Below are 19,948 nucleotides of genomic sequence, written 5' to 3'. Positions count from 1 at the left end.
GTAGGACACACTGAAAGAATAATCCGCATCCGGATTTTGGAACATAAAAGTAACATTCGCACCAATAACCCAAAATTCACTGTGGCGGTGCATTTTACCGAATTGAGACATTCTGTGGCTCAACTTAAATTCCTGATTCTGGAACAAGTACCAATAACTTCCAACAATAAGAACACTTTACTTAAGCGTGAAAATTTCTGGATCCGTTTCCTCTCAACGATGGCGCCCAATGGGCTTAACGATCGAATTGAATTTCTTTGTTATCTTTAATATTTCTTGGCTATCTGCACACACCATTTATCACTTCAGTGTACTGTCATTCACCTCTCACATCACACCTTTCCAAAATGGCGATGTTTTCACACTCTGTAGTCCGTTTTTCTTGTTCACTAACACCCTGCACTGCGTCCTTCGTTTATGTTCACTGTCGATAGTTAACCGCGAGGAGCACTCTCCGTTTTCACAAACACTACCTGGATGTTATGCCGTTAGGCATCCCGTAGAATCCCAGCATGTGAGTAATTCTTCGACTATTCGTCTGCACTTCATGGCATGTTTGTCTCCTTGCGGTCTCACTCTTAGGTTTGGTACCATTGCGGATACTCTTTACTTTGTTTGTTTTACACACATTCTCGGGTGGTCTGTTTCCCACGCCTCAACGTTCTGTGCACAACTTCGGATATGACCGCTAGACTTGGCAACCCTTGGGATATGTCACACAGCATTGTAACTATTGTCACGTGTCATTCCAGTTACTCCAATTTTGTTTTTGCATGTTTGCATTCGATCGTTTGTAACTTGTACAGTTTATTGATGCTGTTCATATTTGTATTTCTTTGTAGAGCATTCCCTTGAGAAAGGGCTTTTGCCCGAAATGCATCGGGACTTGTTTATTTAATCACTATGGTTGGATTATTTGACGTGTAACGACACGCTTCTGGCTGAACTTGAATATGCTTGAATATTCTTCACGAATGGATTAAAATCCTTGAAACTTTTCACACAGACTGCTGTGATTATGATGTTTATGGAATAAGACTACGGTCCTTTTGCTGTGCACTGGTTAGTTCCCCTCCCAGTAGGGGGACCTTCTCATTTTCTCCTTTCTGAAGTCCCATTAAAGTAGGGAACTCGACTTATAGCAAGCAAAACTCCTCCCAGGATTGTTTTGCTTTCTAGAGCCATTCAGCTGAAATCCACGCTTTCTGTTACAGTGAATGAAGTCCGCCTATCTCCCTAGTAATAAATGCTCAGCACACATGGAAATTACAAGTGCTGGCAACTAATCCCAAGCAGAAGAGGAATTGAAAGTGAGAGCCAATCTCAACTTCAAAAAGGTTTAACGAGATAGAATAACTCCAGATTCTTCATGGGTCTACTTCTATATTTCACCCAGTGATGTGATCACTGAAGGAGTATGTGGTCCATAAACCGACAATTATAGTAAAACATCTATTCATGTAATCTAGTTTCATACAAAACTGCACTTGAATGTAATATTTAGTACATCGGAAACTTTTACAAAATACAGTTTACTGGTTGTCTCTCAAATATTGTCGTATCAGAAAATTGGAAGTATTCCTTTTTTGAAAAGAGTCTTTAAGGATTGTTGCACCAAGGGATCTTTTGTGCAAGGAATTACATTTTCAGTCAACAGAAACATTATTAATGTAATAAATTCACCTTGGAGTGATTTATACTTTTAGGATATTGTTCCCTTGCTCTTGCAGCTAAAACCAAATAGGAAACGTGATTGTATTTCGAAAGAAGGGATAAGTCCACTGACTTTACTAAAGACGTTTTTCTTACACGTTTTTTCTTGTAGTTCACCTTGCCACTTTTTCCATTAATTCTAGTGTCCTTTCTCTTTTTCAGAAAAACAGAAGCCAGGATGAAGATAGAAGGCACCTACGTGATGTCAGGAGGGGACGTGCTGTCCAACAAGCTCTAGACGATGGGCTGGATTCAGGACTGGTGAGGGATGCTCACTCTCTCTCTGGAATTCTCAAAGGCAGTCAAGGCTTCTTAGCTTGGGCGTGGTACCTATAAGACTGCGCCCAAAATGGCTGGCAGGTTACATGTTGCATCGGAAATGCTGTGAGATTTTAGATTCTGCCTAAATACGAAGGTCTATTGCCCACAGCTAGAATGGAGGCCTTTAGTTTAAGCACAGGAACTCCTTCAAAATTTAAGTTTAACAAAACAATCTATGATACATTAAACTAGCGTGGGTGTGAGAAGGGCATAAAATGAGGACTTGATGAGTGTGATGAGACTTCAACGAGGGAAATAGTGGGGACTACAGATGGTGCTCATCATGAATCTTGCAGCAGATAACAATCTGTGCATCTGCCCTGACTCCAAAACAAGAATTAATCTGGGACCTCTTACTCCATCTGGGCTACGAAAAAAGGGTTCAATTGCCGATGTCTTCTCAGGGCTTGCCCTGAACTTCTCACAGTCTTTCAATTGGTGCTTGCACCTGTGGAGTTATCATAGCCTACACTCGATGAAGGTGTGCACTCTTCTTCTCTCTAACGACTCTCTTTAAATTCTGCCTCAGCACTAGCAATCAGGTAATCTGCGTCGTCTCCACTGGCTACTAGTTTCCTTCTAGGTAGGAAGCTTCCAATAATTGATACCCCATTTCCCACAAACCCATGATGTTTATTTGAATGTACTTAAGAGGAGTGAATCGCTCTCCCAGGTGTCTGTTGATACTAGGTTGAATTCTAATGTACTCTCACTGGTACTCATCCTCACAGGTAGCATATTGCCTCTCAGGAAGGGAAGTTGGTGGAAGATTCTTATTGTGCAATTCTTTTTGGAATGCCGCTCATCTTGTGGCATGTCTACATATGAGTTTTGGTTACGAATCCAGTTCCACTTACAACTCTATCATATGAGGACCTTTGGGAGCCATTTTGGCCTTCCTTATTCTGCGGCGCGTTCTCATAGGGAAACAGTGTTTATAACGCATGCTATAAATCGCATGCCATTATAACTCGGTTGTTACAATGACTGCGTTGGTACAATGACTTGCTGTAGGGGCAGAAGGTGTTGGATTTACAATCCAACACCTTCACTGTTGTTGTACAAACTGGAGTAGGAATAGTAAATTATACTATTCCTAAGTCCTGCACGCCCCCTACAGCAAGTCGTTGTAACGACTTGCGATGTAATGGTTCACGATGTAACAACGCAGTCGTTGAAACAACCGCGTTGTAATGCCATGCGATCTAAAGCAGGCGTTGTGAAGAAATATATACGTTCTTATACCTGGACATGGAACCATGCTGCTCCAGCTTCTTCTTCTATGCCCTGTTCGATAATCACTTGTCAGCAAAGACTGCAGGTTTGTATGGGTCTATCAATTCAGGTATGTATTGCCACAATAGAATAGAGACTCCTCCATGAGTTACGTATTTACCATTAGCTGGTTAAGTGACTGAAAATCCTTGTCTTCCATCATTTTCACCCACTCATTTTGATCATTCACCACATCACATATGCAATTATCAAACATAACGGCATTGTCTATCTTTTTCTAATGGAATTTATAAAGTTAGGTATTTGGCTTCAGCTCAAAGCATGTGAAAGAACTTCTATCTTTCACGTATAATTTAGCACCCATCTGCATTCCTCCAGGCTCTTCAAACCCTCAGTGGGAGACCGGCTCAGAACAGCAGTGACCTGTCATGAACACGAAGCATTAACATTTGAAGTCTATTCCTTTAGGAGTGATGTAGACCATGATGATCCCAAGTGCATCTTCTGTCTACTTCAGAGCCCTGCAAAAGAATGCAGCAGTCACAATGAGTCCCATGGGGGAAGGGGAAAGGTATAAAAAAGAGAAAGATAATTGAGTCTGAAGACCGGGGGTAAGAAGAGGTACTCTGGTTCACCACCATCTTCCAGTCACTTGAGGTGGTACCCAACGATGCTGGTATGCATGTTTGGACACTGTGTGCAAAAGACATACATTATATCAGGTGAGACCTCTACAAAGACAGAGATTCTAAACAATATCACTTTGGTGAACTATAATTATTTATTATACTTCATCCAAACCTTAGAGGATTATTCCTCGGATGATGTATTTGAGGGAGTTAACAAGGCTTGGACTCTTGCTGCTCAATTCTGCGAGGGAAATAAATGTGCAAGTTGTTTGTTTCTCTTCATTCCTACATTTAACTGTGCCCCCCTCTTACTCTGTAATACCTGTTTCAATGGCAAAGTAATATGAAAACAGCATTATGCCATGCTACTATCCAGTGTTCTAATCATACACGCATTGTCTCTGAAAGCAGCATTCATGAATGCTCACTATGTCAACAGTTATGCAAAAGGAAAATCACTGATTTTACAAAGTTCCATTGCAGCTCCTGAAAGTATTTTTGAATGTTTCAGTGTCTGCTGTGAGGATTGTGTTTGATCAGCCTCTTACAGGGCTGTATAATTCCACAAAGAGGTGCAACTATAAGCGCTTGTTTTCAGGCATATTTCTAAACACTTTTTTTTATTTTTTAAACACTTTTTATTGGTTTTATGAATACTGAACACAAAATTCATGGATAACATAAAACAAAACAGTGCCTGTGACCTACCCTGTTGTGGGGATTATTCACATACAACGAACTATGCACAGGAAAACAGGACCTCAGTGAATAGGTGGTGTACCAACCTACCACATCTGTACCCAAAATCCCTTACTGCCATGCTTGTATTGTAATTTCTATGCATGGTGTGTCAGAAGTTTGTTATCAATGGATCCCTAGGTTAGCTGAGTGTAATGTACAAGTAAAGTACCATACATGTAAAAAATGACTGTCCTAAACTATTATTGTCAGATTGAAACCCATATCTGTGCTCTTTATTTTGGATGTATGACATTACAGCGCATGCTTTTACCACGCATGCCTTTACAACGCGGTATTTACAACGCATGCCTTTACAACGCATAGCGCTTTGGGGTGCTGGATAGTGAATAGTTTAATTTACTATTCCAACTCCAGTCACCGTGGATGGTAGGGAAGGTGTTGGATAGTAAATTAAATCTATTCCCTATCCTAGAGCGCCCCCCAGCGCAATGCATTGTAATGGTTTGCGTTGTAAATACCGCGTTGTAAAGGCACTACGTTGTAAAAGTTGCGTTGTAAAGGTTGTTCACCCTTTATTTTCTATCCCTGTCCTGGCATGCCCAGAAAGCTTTTGTTCATATTAACCCATTACATTACATAGTGATTTGTAGAACACGTAATTCAAAATAAAACGTATTCTTTGTACTTTTCTGTATGATTGCATTTCATTTTGTAAAGTGCAGATTGAGGTGCAGTGGTTCCTTTCTTAAATCTCTTTCTAAGGCTGACTTTTAGACACATGATTTGTATTAAGGGATGTTTCTGGCAGCAGGAAGTACTGCCTCTGGCTCCAGGCTCGAGGACCCATATCATGGGCACAATGTAGTGTGAGATCTCCATACCACAGTGCATGTCAAAGATCACATCCTGGCCTTATTTGAAAGTCATGCCCTGCAGCCTAGCAATGCCTATTCTACTCTAGCTCTTCTACTAATCCCACCAATCATCTACATCAACTCACGTACACCTTCCCCTCTAATAGCATGCTTAACTCCTACTAATGGTATACACTCAAAATATTGAGTTTTTAATATCGATTTGCATTAATATCGAATTAAAATATAGAATGGACACAATATCGAATGGACAGAATATAGACTACAAAAATATCGAATAGAATAGCAGTAATATCGAATTCAAAATATAGAATGGACAAAGTATTGAATGGACAGAATATAGACAACAAAAATATCGAATGGACAGAATATAGACAATAAAAATATAGCATGGACAGAATATAGACAACAAAAATATTGAATTTGAGGTAAGTAAGTTAATTTCAATTTTGTAATAATATTCAATTTGTTAAAGTGATTTTTTATGTTCGTATATGTGTGAAAAGTGTATAGTTATTTTATAATTTATTTTATTTAATTAATTTTATGGTATTTCATTTTTGCATAATATAATTCTGTAGCGGGTTGTGGGTTTATAGGGAAATAGGGTGGGAAGTAATTTAATTATAATTAATTAATTTTTTTCATTTATTTATTGGTATTTATTTTTAATTAATTGTTAATTAATTGTTAATTGCTAAATAATTAAAATATAATTGGTTATTAATTTTAATTAATTGATTAATTGATAATTATGTTAATTTTATTAATTTATTTTCTGTAGCGGGTTGTGGGTTTATAGGGGAATAGGGTGGGAAGTAATTTAATTATAAATAATGTAATTTTTTTATTTATTTATTGGTATTTATTTTGAATTAATTGTTATTTAACATTTTAATTGGCAATTAATTAAAATATAATTGGTAAATAATTTTAATTCATTGATTATTTGATAATTATGTTAATTTTATTAATTTATTTTTTGTTGCAGGTTGTGTGTTTCTAGGGGAATAGGGTGGGAAGTAATTTAATTGTAATTAATTAAATATTTTAATTGATTTATTGGTTTTTTGTTGTAATTTTTAATTATTTTTTAATTGTTAATTAATTAATTGGTAATTGGTAAATCATTTGTATTAATAGGTAATAATTTTTAATAATTAATTTTTATTTGTATTTTTAATTGATTAATTAATATATGATATCAAATTGTTAATTACTTTTAATTAATTTGTAATTGGTATTAATATTTAAGTTTTTTTTTATTTATATATGAAGTATTTACTTTCCCTACTGTTGCACTCTCTGGAGTGAGAATAGTAATTTTTACCCCTACGCTATGCAATGCTTTCCCTAATGTTGCACTCTCTGGAGTTGGAATAGTAATTTTTACCTCTACGCTATCCAACGCTTTCCCTACTGTTGCACTCTCTGGAGTTGGAATAGAAATTGTTACCCTCCCGCTATTCAACGCTTTCCCTACTGTTGCACTCTCTGGAGTGGGAATAGTAATTTTTCCCCTACGCTATCCAACGCTTTCCCTACTGTTGCACTCTCTGGAGATGGAATAGTAATTTTTACCTCTACGCTATCCAACGCTTTCCCTACTGTTGCACTCTCTGGAGTTGGAATAGTAATTTTTACCCTGCCGCTATCCAACGCTTTCCCTACTGTTGCACTCTCTGGAGTTGGAATAGTAATTTTTACCCTTACGCTATCCAACGCTTTCCCTACTGTTGCATTCTCTGGAGTGGGAATAGTAATTTTTACCCCTACGCTATCCAACGCTTTCCCTACTGTTGCACTCTCTGGAGTGGGAACAGTAATTTCCACCCCTTCGCTATTTAACGCTTTCCCTACTTTTGCACTCTTTGGAGTGGGAATAGTAATTTTTACCCCTACGCTATCCAACGCTTTCCCTACTGTTGCACTCTCTGGAGTGGGAATAGTAATTTTTACCCCTACGCTATCCAACGCTTTCCCTACTGTTGCACTCTCTTGAGTGGGAATAGTAATTTTTACCCCTATGCTATCCAACGCTTTCCCTACTGTTGCACCCTCTGGAGAGGGAATAGTAATTTCTACCCCTACGCTATCCAACCCTTTCCCTACTGTTGCACTCACTGGAGTGGTAATAGTAAATTTTAGCCTTTCCGCTATCCTACGTTAAAAAGAATGCAGTTTCCTTATGCTTCCATTCTTTATCAGTTGTTTGGGAGAACTATTTTTTAAATGTTGTCTTCCATCCGTTGCTGCATGTTCTCATTGTTGCTTTCCGTTGGTTTTGCTTCCCCCTTCCGCTTCACATTATGGGCCTTACCCCCACCCTCTGAACACAAATGCAGCATTTTCCTTAATCAGATGCCTCCTTAGCTGAGCTCAGAGTAACAAATGTGTGTGCAACCTCAGAACATGACAACCCTGATCCCCCAAGGAAATTGTGGTAACAGATCTAGAACCTTTTCATTTGGACTCTTGTGCATACTCAAATAAGTATGCTAGAAATTATCAGCAAGCCCTTACAGTATTTATTGTACCATTGTAGTTCTTGTATAATATGCATGTGCTGTGATTATGAGTAGAATGAAACAGATTAGCATAATTACATTACAAGCAGAGTGAAAAGAATACACATTTCCACCATTGTGCTAAGACAGTGTATATATGCCGGCATTTAAGTACTGTGTATATATGTACCTCTTCTAAGCGCTCCCTACCCTAGTAATGCCTTGGGTAGGTGATCTGTCAAATTCCTTCTGGGTGGACTACCTCCCTGTTACCTGTGGGTAAGCATCATCAGACTGTCTGTCTTGGTATAGAGCTGGACATCCCTTGTGTTGGTACGCAGCAATGAGCAGAGCTGGTATTCTGACATGTCGTGCCTGAATGTATGATGTTACAATGCATACATTTACAATGCATACCTTTACAACGCAGTTTTTACATCGCAACATTATTTACAACGCATTCTTTTACATAGCATGCCATTACATCGCATTTTCAGAAACTACCTTTACAACGCATTCCATTACATCGCATTATACCTGTACAAAGCATACCATTACAATGCATACCATTACATTGTAATTAAGGTAAGTGTTGGATAGTATAGGGATAATAATGATTATTCTAACTCCCGTGAGTGCAACAGTATGGTAAGTGTTGGATATGTAGGGGTCAAAATTACTATTCTAACTCCAGTGAGTGCAACAGTAGGGTATGTGTTGGATAGTGTAGGGCTACAAATTACTATTCTAACTCCAGTGAGTGCAACAGTAGGGTAAGTGTTGGATACTGTAATGGTACTAAGCGTTGTAATGGTATGCGTTATAAGGACTTGCGATGTGATGCCTAAGTTGTAGTAACATGCATTGTAATGACATGGTTGTAGTGACATGCAATGTAATGGCTGCGTTGTACTGACATGCGATGTAAATGATGTTGCGATGTAATGACTGCTATGTACGGGTAGTGCGATGTAATGGCTACGTTGTAAAGGTTGTTTCCCGTCATGCCCTGCAGTGTCAGCTCAGTGCTCCTCTGTCTAAACAAGGAAGTGGCAATGTATTTCTAACAATATAACCGATGTGGCCATGTCTCAACCCCTGTTTGGGCTGTAGTTATTTATTCTAGTTGGATAGTGGTGTCGTCTACTGGACAAATAACAAATATGATATTTGCACAGTGAACTTTATTCCTTGTACTGAATGTTAAAGGTATTGTGATAGAGTGTCTACGAAGTTGAACTGTAAGCAATGCAGATTCAGAGAATGTTATCCTGCATTGACACGCAAGCAAATGTATGTCAAAAGTCATTGTGTGAAAAAAGAGAAGGCAACTTAGGAAAAAGTAGCATATAAATGGTGCTGTCTCTGCTAAACCTATCCTGACCATGTGACACTAGGACTGCCTTGACTACTACCTTAGCAATTCTGCTCCCCTGAGCTATTACCTCAACAACCAAGATATACCTGTTGCCGGTAGCAGGTAGATTGTCAAAGGGACCAGTAAGGTCAATGCCCAGCTGCTCAAATGGCACATTTACCACAAATAGAAACAACAAGCTGCACTGGTTTTTTACTCCTGACTTGTTTTAACTCTTACTCGTTCATCAGTTGTAGTAAGATCCAAAGTGTTTAAAGTCCACTTCCTAGCTGACCTGTTCCTGGGCTCCTTTCTGAAGTCCCACTAGAGTAGGGAACTCGACTTATAGCAAGCAAAACTCCTCCCAGTATTGTTTTGCTTTCTAGAGCCATTCAGCTGAAATCCACGCTTTCTGTTACAGTGAATGAAGTCCGCCTATCTCCCTAGTAATAAATGCTCAGCACACATGGAAATTACAAGTGCTGGCAACTAATCCCAAGCAGAAGAGGAATTGAAAGTGAGAGCCAATCTCAACTTCAAAAAGGTTTAACGAGATAGAATAACTCCAGATTCTTCATGGGTCTACTTCTATATTTCACCCAGTGATGTGATCACTGAAGGAGTACGTGGTCCATAAACCGACAATTATAGTAAAACATCTATTCATGTAATCTAGTTTCATACAAAACTGCACTTGAATGTAATATTTAGTACATCGGAAACTTTTACAAAATACAGTTTACTGGTTGTCTCTCAAATATTGTCTTATCAGAAAATTGGAAGTATTCCTTTTTTGAAAAGAGTCTTTAAGGATTGTTGCACCAAGGGATCTTGTGTGCAAGGAATTACATTTTCAGTCAACAGAAACATTATTAATGTAATAAATTCACCTTGGAGTGATTTATACTTTTAGGATATTGTTCCCTTGCTCTTGCAGCTAAAACCAAATAGGAAACGTGATTGTATTTCGAAAGAAAGGATAAGTCCACTGACTTTACTAAAGACGTTTTTCTTACACGTTTTTTCTTGTAGTTCACCTTGCCACTTTTTCCATTAATTCTAGTGTCCTTTCTCTTTTTCAGAAAAACAGAAGCCAGGATGAAGATAGAAGGCACCTACGTGATGTCAGGAGGGGACGTGCTGTCCAACAAGCTCTAGACGATGGGCTGGATTCAGGACTGGTGAGGGATGCTCACTCTCTCTCTGGAATTCTCAAAGGCAGTCAAGGCTTCTCAGCTTGGGCGTGGTACCTATAAGACTGCGCCCAAAATGGCTGGCAGGTTACATGTTGCATCGGAAATGCTGTGAGATTTCAGATTCTGCCTAAATGCGAAGGTCTATTGCCCACAGCTAGAATGGAGGCCTTTAGTTTAAGCACAGGAACTCCTTCAAAATTTAAGTTTAACAAAACAATCTATGATACATTAAACTAGCGTGGGTGTGAGAAGGGCATTAAATGAGGACTTGATGAGTGTGATGAGACTTCTCCGAGGGAAATAGTGGGGACTACAGATGGTGCTCATCATGAATCTTGCAGCAGATAACAATCTGTGCATCTGCCCTGACTCCAAAACAAGAATTAATCTGGGACCTCTTACTCCATCTGGGCTACGAAAAAAGGGTTCAATTGCCGATGTCTTCTCAGGGCTTGCCCTGAACTTCTCACAGTCTTTCAATTGGTGCTTGCACCTGTGGAGTCATCATAGCCTACACTTGATGAAGGCGTGCACTCTTCTTCTCTCTAACGACTCTCTTTAAATTCTGCCTCAGCACTAGCAATCAGGTAATCTGCGTCGTCTCCACTGGCTACTAGTTTCCTTCTAGGTAGGAAGCTTCCAATAATTGATACCCCATTTCCCACAAACCCATGATGTTTATTTGAATGTACTTAAGAGGAGTGAATCGCTCTCCCAGGTGTCTGTTGATACTAGGTTGAATTCTAATGTACTCTCACTGGTACTCATCCTCACAGGTAGCATATTGCCTCTCAGGAGGGAAGTTGGTGGAAGATTCTTATTGTGCAATTCTTTTTGGAATGCCGCTCATCTTGTGGCATGTCTACATATGAGTTTTGGTTACGAATCCAGTTCCACTTACAACTCTATCATATGAGGACCTTTGGGAGCCATTTTGGTCTTCCTTATTCTGCGGCGCGTTCTCATAGGGAAACAGTGTTTATAACGCATGCTATAAATCGCATGCCATTATAACTCGGTTGTTACAATGACTGCGTTGGTACAAGGTGAACCATTGCATCACAAGTTGTTACAATGACTTGCTGTAGGGGCAGAAGGTGTTGGATTTACCATCCAACACCTTCACTGCTGTTGTACAAACTGGAGTAGGAATAGTAAATTTTACTATTACTAAGTCCAGCACTCCCCCTACAGCAAGTCGTTGTAATGACTTGCGACGTAATGGTTCACGATGTAACAACGCAGTCGTTGAAACAACCGCGTTGTAATGCCATGCGATCTAAAGCAGGCGTTGTGAAGAAATATATTCGTTCTTATACCTTTGGACATGGAACCATGCTGCTCCAGCTTCTTCTTCTATGCCCTGTTCGATAATCACTTGTCAGCAAAGACTGCAGGTTTGTGTGCGTCTATCAATTCAGGTATGTATTGCCACAATAGAATAGAGACTCCTCCATGAGTTACTTATTCACCATTAGCTGGTTAAGTGACTGAAAATCCTTCTCTTCCATCATTTTCACCCACTCATTTTGATCATTCACCACATCACATATGCAATTATCAAACATAACAGCATTGTCTATCTTTTTCTAATGGAATTTATAAAGTTAGGTATTTGGCTTCAGCTCAAAGCATGTGAAAGAACTTCTATCATTCACGTATAATTTAGCACCCATCTGCATTCCTCCAAGCTCTTCAAACCCTCAGTGGGAGACCGGCTCAGAACAGCAGTGACCTGTCATGAACACGAAGCATTAACATTTTAAGTCTATTCCTTTAGGAGTGATGTAGACCATGATGATCCCAAGTGCATCTTCTGTCTACTTCAGAGCCCTGCAAAAGAATGCAGCAGTCACAATGAGTCCCATGGGGGAAGGGGAAAGGTATAAAAAAGAGAAAGATAATTGAGTCTGAAGACCGGGGGTTAAGAAGAGGTACTCTGGTTCACCACCATCTTCCAGTCACTTGAGGTGGTACCAAACGATGCTGGTATGCATGTTTGGACACTGTGTGCAAAAGACATACATTATATCAGGTGAGGCCTCTACAAAGACAGAGATTCTAAAAAAATATCACTTTGGTGAACTATAAGTATGAATTATACTTCATCCAAACCTTTGAGGATTATTCCTCGGTTGATGTATTTAAGGGAGTTAACAAGGCTTGGACTCTTGCCGCTCAATTCTGCGAGGGAAATAAATGTGCAAGTTGTTTGTTTCTCTTCATTCCTACATTTAACTGTGCCCCCCTCTTACTCTGTAATACCTGTTTCAATGGCAAGGTAACATGAAAACAGCATTATGCCATGCTACTATCCAGTGTTCTAATCATACACGCATTGTCTCTGAAAGCAGCATTCATGAATGCTCACTATGTCAACAGTTATGCAAAAGGAAAATCACTGATTTTACAAAGTTCCATTGCAGCTCCTGAAACTATTTTTGAATGTTTCAGTGTCTGCTGTGAGGATTGTGTTTGATCAGCCTCTTACAGGGCTGTATAATTCCACAAAGAGGTGCAACTATAAGCGCTTGTTTTCAGGCATATTTCTAAACACTTTCAATTGGTTTTATCAATCAATCAATCAATCACAGCATTTATATAGCGCACTACTCACCCGGAGGGTCTCAAGGCGCTAGGGGAGGGGGGGGGTCCGCTACTGCTCGAACAGCCAGGTCTTGAGCTGCTTCCTGAAGGCGAGGTGGTCCTGGGTCAGGCGGAGGTGGGTCGGGAGGGAGTTCCAAGTCTTGGCGGCCAGGTAGAAGGACCTTCCCCCTCTGGTGGCTCTTCGGACGCGGGGGACGGCGGCGAGGGCGTGGCCAGTTGTGTTTGTGTTTATTAATACTAAACACAAAATTCATGGATAACATAAAACAAAACAGAGCCTGTGACCTACCCTGTTGTGGGGATTCTTCACATACAACGAACTATGCACAGGAAAACAGGACCTCAGTGAATAGGTGGAGTATCAACCTACCACATCTGTACCCAAAATCCCTTACCGCCATGCTTGTATTGTAATTGCTGTGCATGGTGTGTCAGACGTTTGTTGTCAATGGATCCCTAGGTTAGCTGAGTGTTATGTACAATTATAGTACCATACATGTAAATAAATGACTGTCCTAAACTATTATTGTCAGATTGAAACCCATATCTGTGCTCTTTATTTTCTATCCCTGTCCTGACATGCCCTGAAAGTTTTTGTTCATATTAATCCATTACATTACATAGTGATTTGTAGAACATATAATTCAAAATAAAACGTATTCTTTGTACTTTTCTGTATGATTGCATTTCATTTTGTAAAGTGCAGATTGTCGTGCAGTGGTTCCTTTCTTAAATCGCTTTCTAAGGCTGACTTTGAGACACATGATTTGTATTAAGTTATGTTTCTGGCACAGGACGTACTGCCTCTGGCTCCAGGCTCGAGGACAAATATCATGGGCACAATGTAGTGTGAGATCTCCATACAACAGTGCATGTCAAAGATCACATCCTGGCCTTATTTGAAAGTCATGCCCTGCAGCCTAGCAATGCCTATTCTCCTCTAGCTCATCTACTAATCCCACCAATCAACTACATCAACTCACGTACACCTTCCCCTCTAATGGCACACTTAAATCCTACTAATATAATCTACCACAAACGCACTGGTTGGTCTCCTTGAGAGCACAAGACAAATCCCAACAATCCAACAATAATGTATGGATCAGCCATTAACCTTGAGTTCAGGGGCAGCATGCTGCCCGGTGTAAAGCGCATCAGTGCCTCCTCAGAGGTAGTAAGTGCAAAAACCCTCATTGTATGCACAAGAAATTGCTTATCAGTCTAACCACTTTGAAAATAGCGTTTAATTGTTTTTCTCTGTCTTCTCTTGACAGCTGATTTTTCATGTGGAGTTTGTTTTCACTATTGCTATTCCTCCTCAGGTTATCTCATTCTTGACTTTATTTTGTTTGCACTCACATTTTTCTTGTCTCGACAAAAATTGCTGTATTGTTAGTTCTTCACCTGAAAGCTGCATTTACCTATTTTGAAAGATCTGTTTAAAAGTTATTATACAGGTTTCAGTACTGCAACAGATAATGTGTATGTATTCTCGTTGTAGCCCCACCCTCTCTTTTTCCATGCTTATTTCTTAAGCATTTCAGAGGGAGAGTGGGGTTTAGTTAATTTGTATTGTTATTCAGGACAAATATTCCAAATAATCTGTCATTAGTTTTATTATTACACTGAAGTGCCTTTCCTTCATACAGGATCTGACTTTCCACATGTTTCCATCTCAGATTGGACTCTGATTTATCTTTTAAGGGAATGAGTGAGTGTGCTATTTTCAATGCACTGTATGCAGGATGTGCTGTAATCAATAAAACAACTTTATTCCTGCCTGCAGCTTACCATAGGTTCACGCCTGCGTCCCTTTTCTTTGCTTCCTCCTAACTCATTCCCACAGCTTATACCTCACTTCCGTTCAAGCTAAGGAGCACTGCCCAAGTAGAGTTTCCTTATGCTTCCATTCTTTATCAGTTGTCTGGGTGAACTATTTTTTAAATGTTGGCTTCCATCCGTTGCTGCTTGTTTTCATTGTTGCTTTCCATTGGTTTTGCTTCCCCTTTCCGCTTCACATTATGGGCCTTACACCCACCCTTTGAATACAAACACAGCATTTCCTTTAATCAGATGGCTCCTTAGCTGAGCTCAGGGAAACAAATGTGTGTGCAACCTCAGAACATGACAGCCCTGATCCCCCAAGGAAATTGTGGTAACAGATCTAGAACCTTTTCATTTGTACTCTTGTCATACTCAAATAAGTATACAAGAAATTATCAGCAAGCCCTTACAGTATTTATTGTACCATTGTAATTCTTGTATAATATACATAGGCTGTGATTATGAGCAGAATGAAACAGATTAGCATAATTGCATTACAAGCAGAGTGAAAGGAATAAACATTTCCACCATTGTGCTAAGACAGTGTATATATGCAGGCATTTAAGTACTGTGTATATATGTACCTCTTCTAAGCCTCCCTACCCTAGTAATGCCTTGGGTGGGTGATCTGTCAAATCCCTTCCGGGTGGACTACCTCCCTGTTACCTGTGGGTAAGCATCATCAGACCGTCTGTCTTGGTTGGTATAGAGCTGGACATCCCTTGTGTTGGTACGCAGGAATGAACAGAGCTGGTATTCTGACATGTTGTGCCTGAATGTATGATGTTACAACGCATAGATTTACAATGCATGCCTTTACAACGCAGTTTTTACATCACAACATTATTTACAACGCATTTTTTTACATAGCATGCCATTACATCGCATTTTCAGAAACTACCTTTACAAAGCATTCCACAACACTCCCGTGAGTGCAACAGTATGGTAAGTGTTGGATATGTAGGGGTAAAAATTACTATTCTAATTCCAGTGAGTGCAACAGTAGGGTAAGTGTTGGATAGTGTAGGGCTACAAATTACTGTTCTAACTCCAGTGAGTGCAACAGTAGGGTAAGTGTTGGATAGTGTAATGGTACTAAGCGTTTTAATGGTATGCGTTATAAGGACTTGCGATGTAATGCCTGAGTTGTAGTAACATGCATTGTAATGACATGGTTGTAGTGACATGCAATGTAATGGCTGCGTTGTACTGACACGCGATGTAAAGGATGTTGCGATGTAATGACTGCTATGTACAGGTAGTGCGATGTAATGGCTGCGTTGTAAAGGTTGTTTCCCGTCATGCCCTGCAGTGTCAGCTCAGTGCTCCTCTGTCTAAACAAGGAAGTGGCAGCGTATTTCTAACAATATAACCGATGTGGCCATGTTTCAACCCCTGTTTGGGCTGTAGTTATTTATTCTAGTTGGATAGAGGTGTCGTCTACTGGACAAATAACAAATATGATATTTGCACAGTGAACTTTATTCCTTGTACTGAATGTTAAAGGTATTGTGATAGAGTGTCTACGAAGTTGAAATGTAAGCAATGCAGATTCAGAGAATGTTATCCTGCATTGACACGCAAGCAAATGTATGTCAAAAGTCATTGTGTGAAAAAAGAGAAGGCAACTTAGGAAAAATTAGCATATAAATGATGCTGTCTCTGCTAAACCTATCCTGACCATGTGACACTAGAACTGCCTTGACTACTACCTTAGCAATTCTGCTCCTCTGAGCTATTACCTCAACAACCAAGATATACCTGTTGCCGGTAGCAGGGAGATTGTCAAAGGGACCAGTAAGGTCAATGTCCATCTGCTCAAATGGCACATTTACCACAAATAGAGACAACAAGCTGCACTTTTTTTTCCTCCTGACTTGTTTTAACACTTACTTGTTCATCAGTTGTAGTAAGATCCAAGGTGTTTAAAGTCCACTTCCTAGCTGACCTGTTCCTGGGCTCATTTCTGAAGTCCCACTAGAGTAGGGAACTCGACTTATAGCAAGCAAAACTCCTCCCAGGAGTGTCTTGCTTTCTAGAGCCATTCAGCTGAAATCCAGGCTTTCTGTTGAAGTGAATGAAGTCCGCCTATCTCCCTAGAAATAAATCCTCAGCACACATGGAAATTACAAGTGCTGGCAATTAATCCAAAGCAGAAGAGGAATTGAGAGTGAGAGCCAATCTCAACTTCAAAAAGGTTTAACGAGATAGAATAACTCCAGATTCTTCATGGGTCTACTTCCAAATTTCACCAGTGATGTGATGACTGAAGGAGTACCTGGTCCATAAACAGACTATTTCAGTAAAACATCTATTCATGTAATCTAGTTTCATACAAAACTGCACTTGAATGTAATATTGAGTACATCGAAAACTTTTACAAAATACAGTTTACTGGTTGTCTCTCAAATATTGTCTCATCAGAAAATTGGAAGTATTCCTTTACTGAAAAGAGTCTTTAAGGAATGCTGCACCAAGGGATCTTTTGTGCAAGCAATTAAATTCTCAGTCAACAGAAACATTATTAATGTCATAAATTCACCTTGGAGTGATTTATACTTTTAGGATAGTGTTCCCTTGCTCCTGCAGCCAAAACCAAATGGGAAATTGATTGTATTTTAAAAGAGTGGATAAGTGCACTGACTTTACTAAAGACGTTTTTCTCACAGGTTTTTTCTTGTAGGTCACCTTGCCACTTTTTCTATTAATTCTAGTGTCCTTTCTCTTTTTCAGAAAAACAGAAGCCAGGATGAAGATAGAAGGCACCCATGTGATGTCAGGAGGGGACGCGCTGTCCAACAAGCTCTAGACGACGAGCTGGATTCAGGACTGGTGAGTTCTCACAAGGGATGCTCACTCTCTCTCTCTGGAGTTCCCAAACCAAGTCAAGGCTTCTTAGCGTGGGCGTGGTACCAATAAGAGTGCACCCAAAATGGCTGGCAGGTTACATGTTGCATCAGAAATGCTGTGAGATTTCGGATTCTGTCTAAATACGAAGGTCTATTGCCCACAGCCAGAATGGAGGCCTTTAGTTTAAGGACATGAACTCCTGCAAAAGTTCAGTTTAACAAAACAATCTATAATACATTAAACTGGCGTGGGTGTGAGAAGGGAATTAAATGAGGATTTGATGAGTATGATGGGACTTCTCCGAGGGAAATAGAGGGGACACTACAGATGGCCCTCATCATGACTCTTGCAGCAGATACCAAACTGTGCATCAGCCAGACTCCAACACAAGAATGCATCTGGGACGAGGGGCGCTAGGTGGTGCACTAGCGTGATGGCCTCACTGGAGTGAGGCTCCTGCAGCCCGGTGCATTTATCCTGTAAATTATCCTGCTTATAGACCCTACTTCATGCCAAAACTATAATCATTTGGACGACTATCGCCGCCTACAGACTTGGCGCAAATCTGGTGGGCATTGATCCTGGCGTGACCAGGCTATGGCGAACTGAAGCTGGGACCGTGCGAAGGTGCGGAGGCCCCGGGGTGCTCCGACGTGGACACGCAGGCCACCGGAGATCGCGGCTGCACTGGAGCCGTGCAGGCCTTCAGCGGGAGGAGCGTGAGCAGAGCGGGCACGGAGCCTCTTGCGCCAAGACTGGTCGCATAGGAGAAGGGAGTGAGCAGCGGAGCTTGATCGGCGTGTGCAGGACATAGAGGAAGCAGCTGGAAAATATTGTCCGGAGGCGCTGAAGGAGAACGGAAGCAGCCGCAAATACAGTAGGCCGCTGGCATCGCGACAGGAGGGCGGATGGCTGCCCGCGGAGAGGGGTGAGCGCGGAGGTGGTGGTGATTCCCCTGCGTGGCTCAGCCGCTGGACACAGAGAGGTGCGGGGATGAGGGAGCGGCGTTGTGCTCAATTTGCAGGGCCTGAGATACTAGCGTGGCTGAGACCGCTGCGGCGGCCCCCCTCTCCCCCCACCCTCACGCAATGCTTATGTGGCTTGAAATATGGTGGCGAGAGGCACACAGTGAAAGTGGCAGCGGCTGAAGTGAAAAGGGGGTATTGGAGCAGTGTGGGGTTGCCCCCTACCTTTACCATTCAATTGCGCACTTGGGAAATGATAAGGACCCCCCTGTTTGGTGCCATTTTTTATGCTGGAACTCAGGAAGATGCCATTTTAGGGGACTGATCAGAGGAAGGCAGCTGCTCTGACCAAAGTAATAACTGGGACTGATCACTGGCGGCTTGCACAACAGCCAGTAATTGTGTAGGTACAGTGCACCCTGCGTAGGTGTGCGGTGCCACCTGGGTCGGGTGCCCACGGTGCGTGTTGAGTGAGTGCACACCTCCAGAGATCATACAGTGGGGCAGGCTGCCAGCACTTGGAGTGAGACAGGATTGAAGTGGAGTTGGCTCGGAGGTGTCAAGACTGGACACTGTGAACTGCATGGACATAGGGAGGCCGGCGAGGATCTACGAGCTTGGCACATAGAGGCATGGCGGGTGCCCGAGCAGAGTTGTCTATACCAGGGCCTTGCATTGGAGTGCTGCTAGATAGAGCAAGTACGATTGGGGTCTGCCTAGCGCTGACGCGAAGAAACAATACGATCTACTTGGGAGACGCGGCTGCCCTAGTGCAAACATTGGGAAACCAGACACATGGCAGCCAAAATTGAATTTCGATGCTGCAAAGCGGACTGGATGCACTTCGCAGAATGACCAGGAACGAGTTGGAGGTGAGGATGCTCAGGGCGGCGCTTCAGCCCCAACAGCGCACGTTCACAGCATCCTACAAGAGGTCAGGCAAGGCTTTGCCAGGGTCGTTGACAAAGTTGAACGTATGGCTTCACGTATGGACTCCATAGCACATAAGCTGGAATGACATGAAGAGCACATAAAAGAGACTTAGCGACGTATTTCGGACTCTGAAGATGTGACGGCTGGCCACACTACACAATCAGCCAGCATGGACCAGCTGTTGAGGGTAATAGCGGCCAAAAATGAGGATTTGGAAGCGCGCAGTAGGCGCA

The 19,948-nt window shown here is 41.2% G+C and overlaps 1 protein-coding gene across 1 annotated transcript in view; it reads left to right on the top strand.

Annotated features, from left to right (window-relative positions):
* Positions 1 to 19,948, top strand: part of LOC144784001 (uncharacterized) — a 1,599,281-nt gene that overhangs the window by 1,514,074 nt on the left and 65,259 nt on the right. Inside the window, exons 30-31 of the mRNA XM_078662713.1 lie at positions 1,876 to 1,974; positions 17,701 to 17,799. Coding sequence (XP_078518839.1) covers positions 1,876 to 1,974; positions 17,701 to 17,799 — 198 coding nt within the window. The remainder of the gene's footprint in view (positions 1 to 1,875; positions 1,975 to 17,700; positions 17,800 to 19,948) is intronic.

Source organism: Lissotriton helveticus, chromosome 10 (genome assembly GCF_964261635.1).
Source record: "Lissotriton helveticus chromosome 10, aLisHel1.1, whole genome shotgun sequence".
Lineage (NCBI taxonomy): Eukaryota > Metazoa > Chordata > Amphibia > Caudata > Salamandridae > Lissotriton > Lissotriton helveticus.
This window is presented reverse-complemented; position numbering and strand designations above follow the sequence as displayed.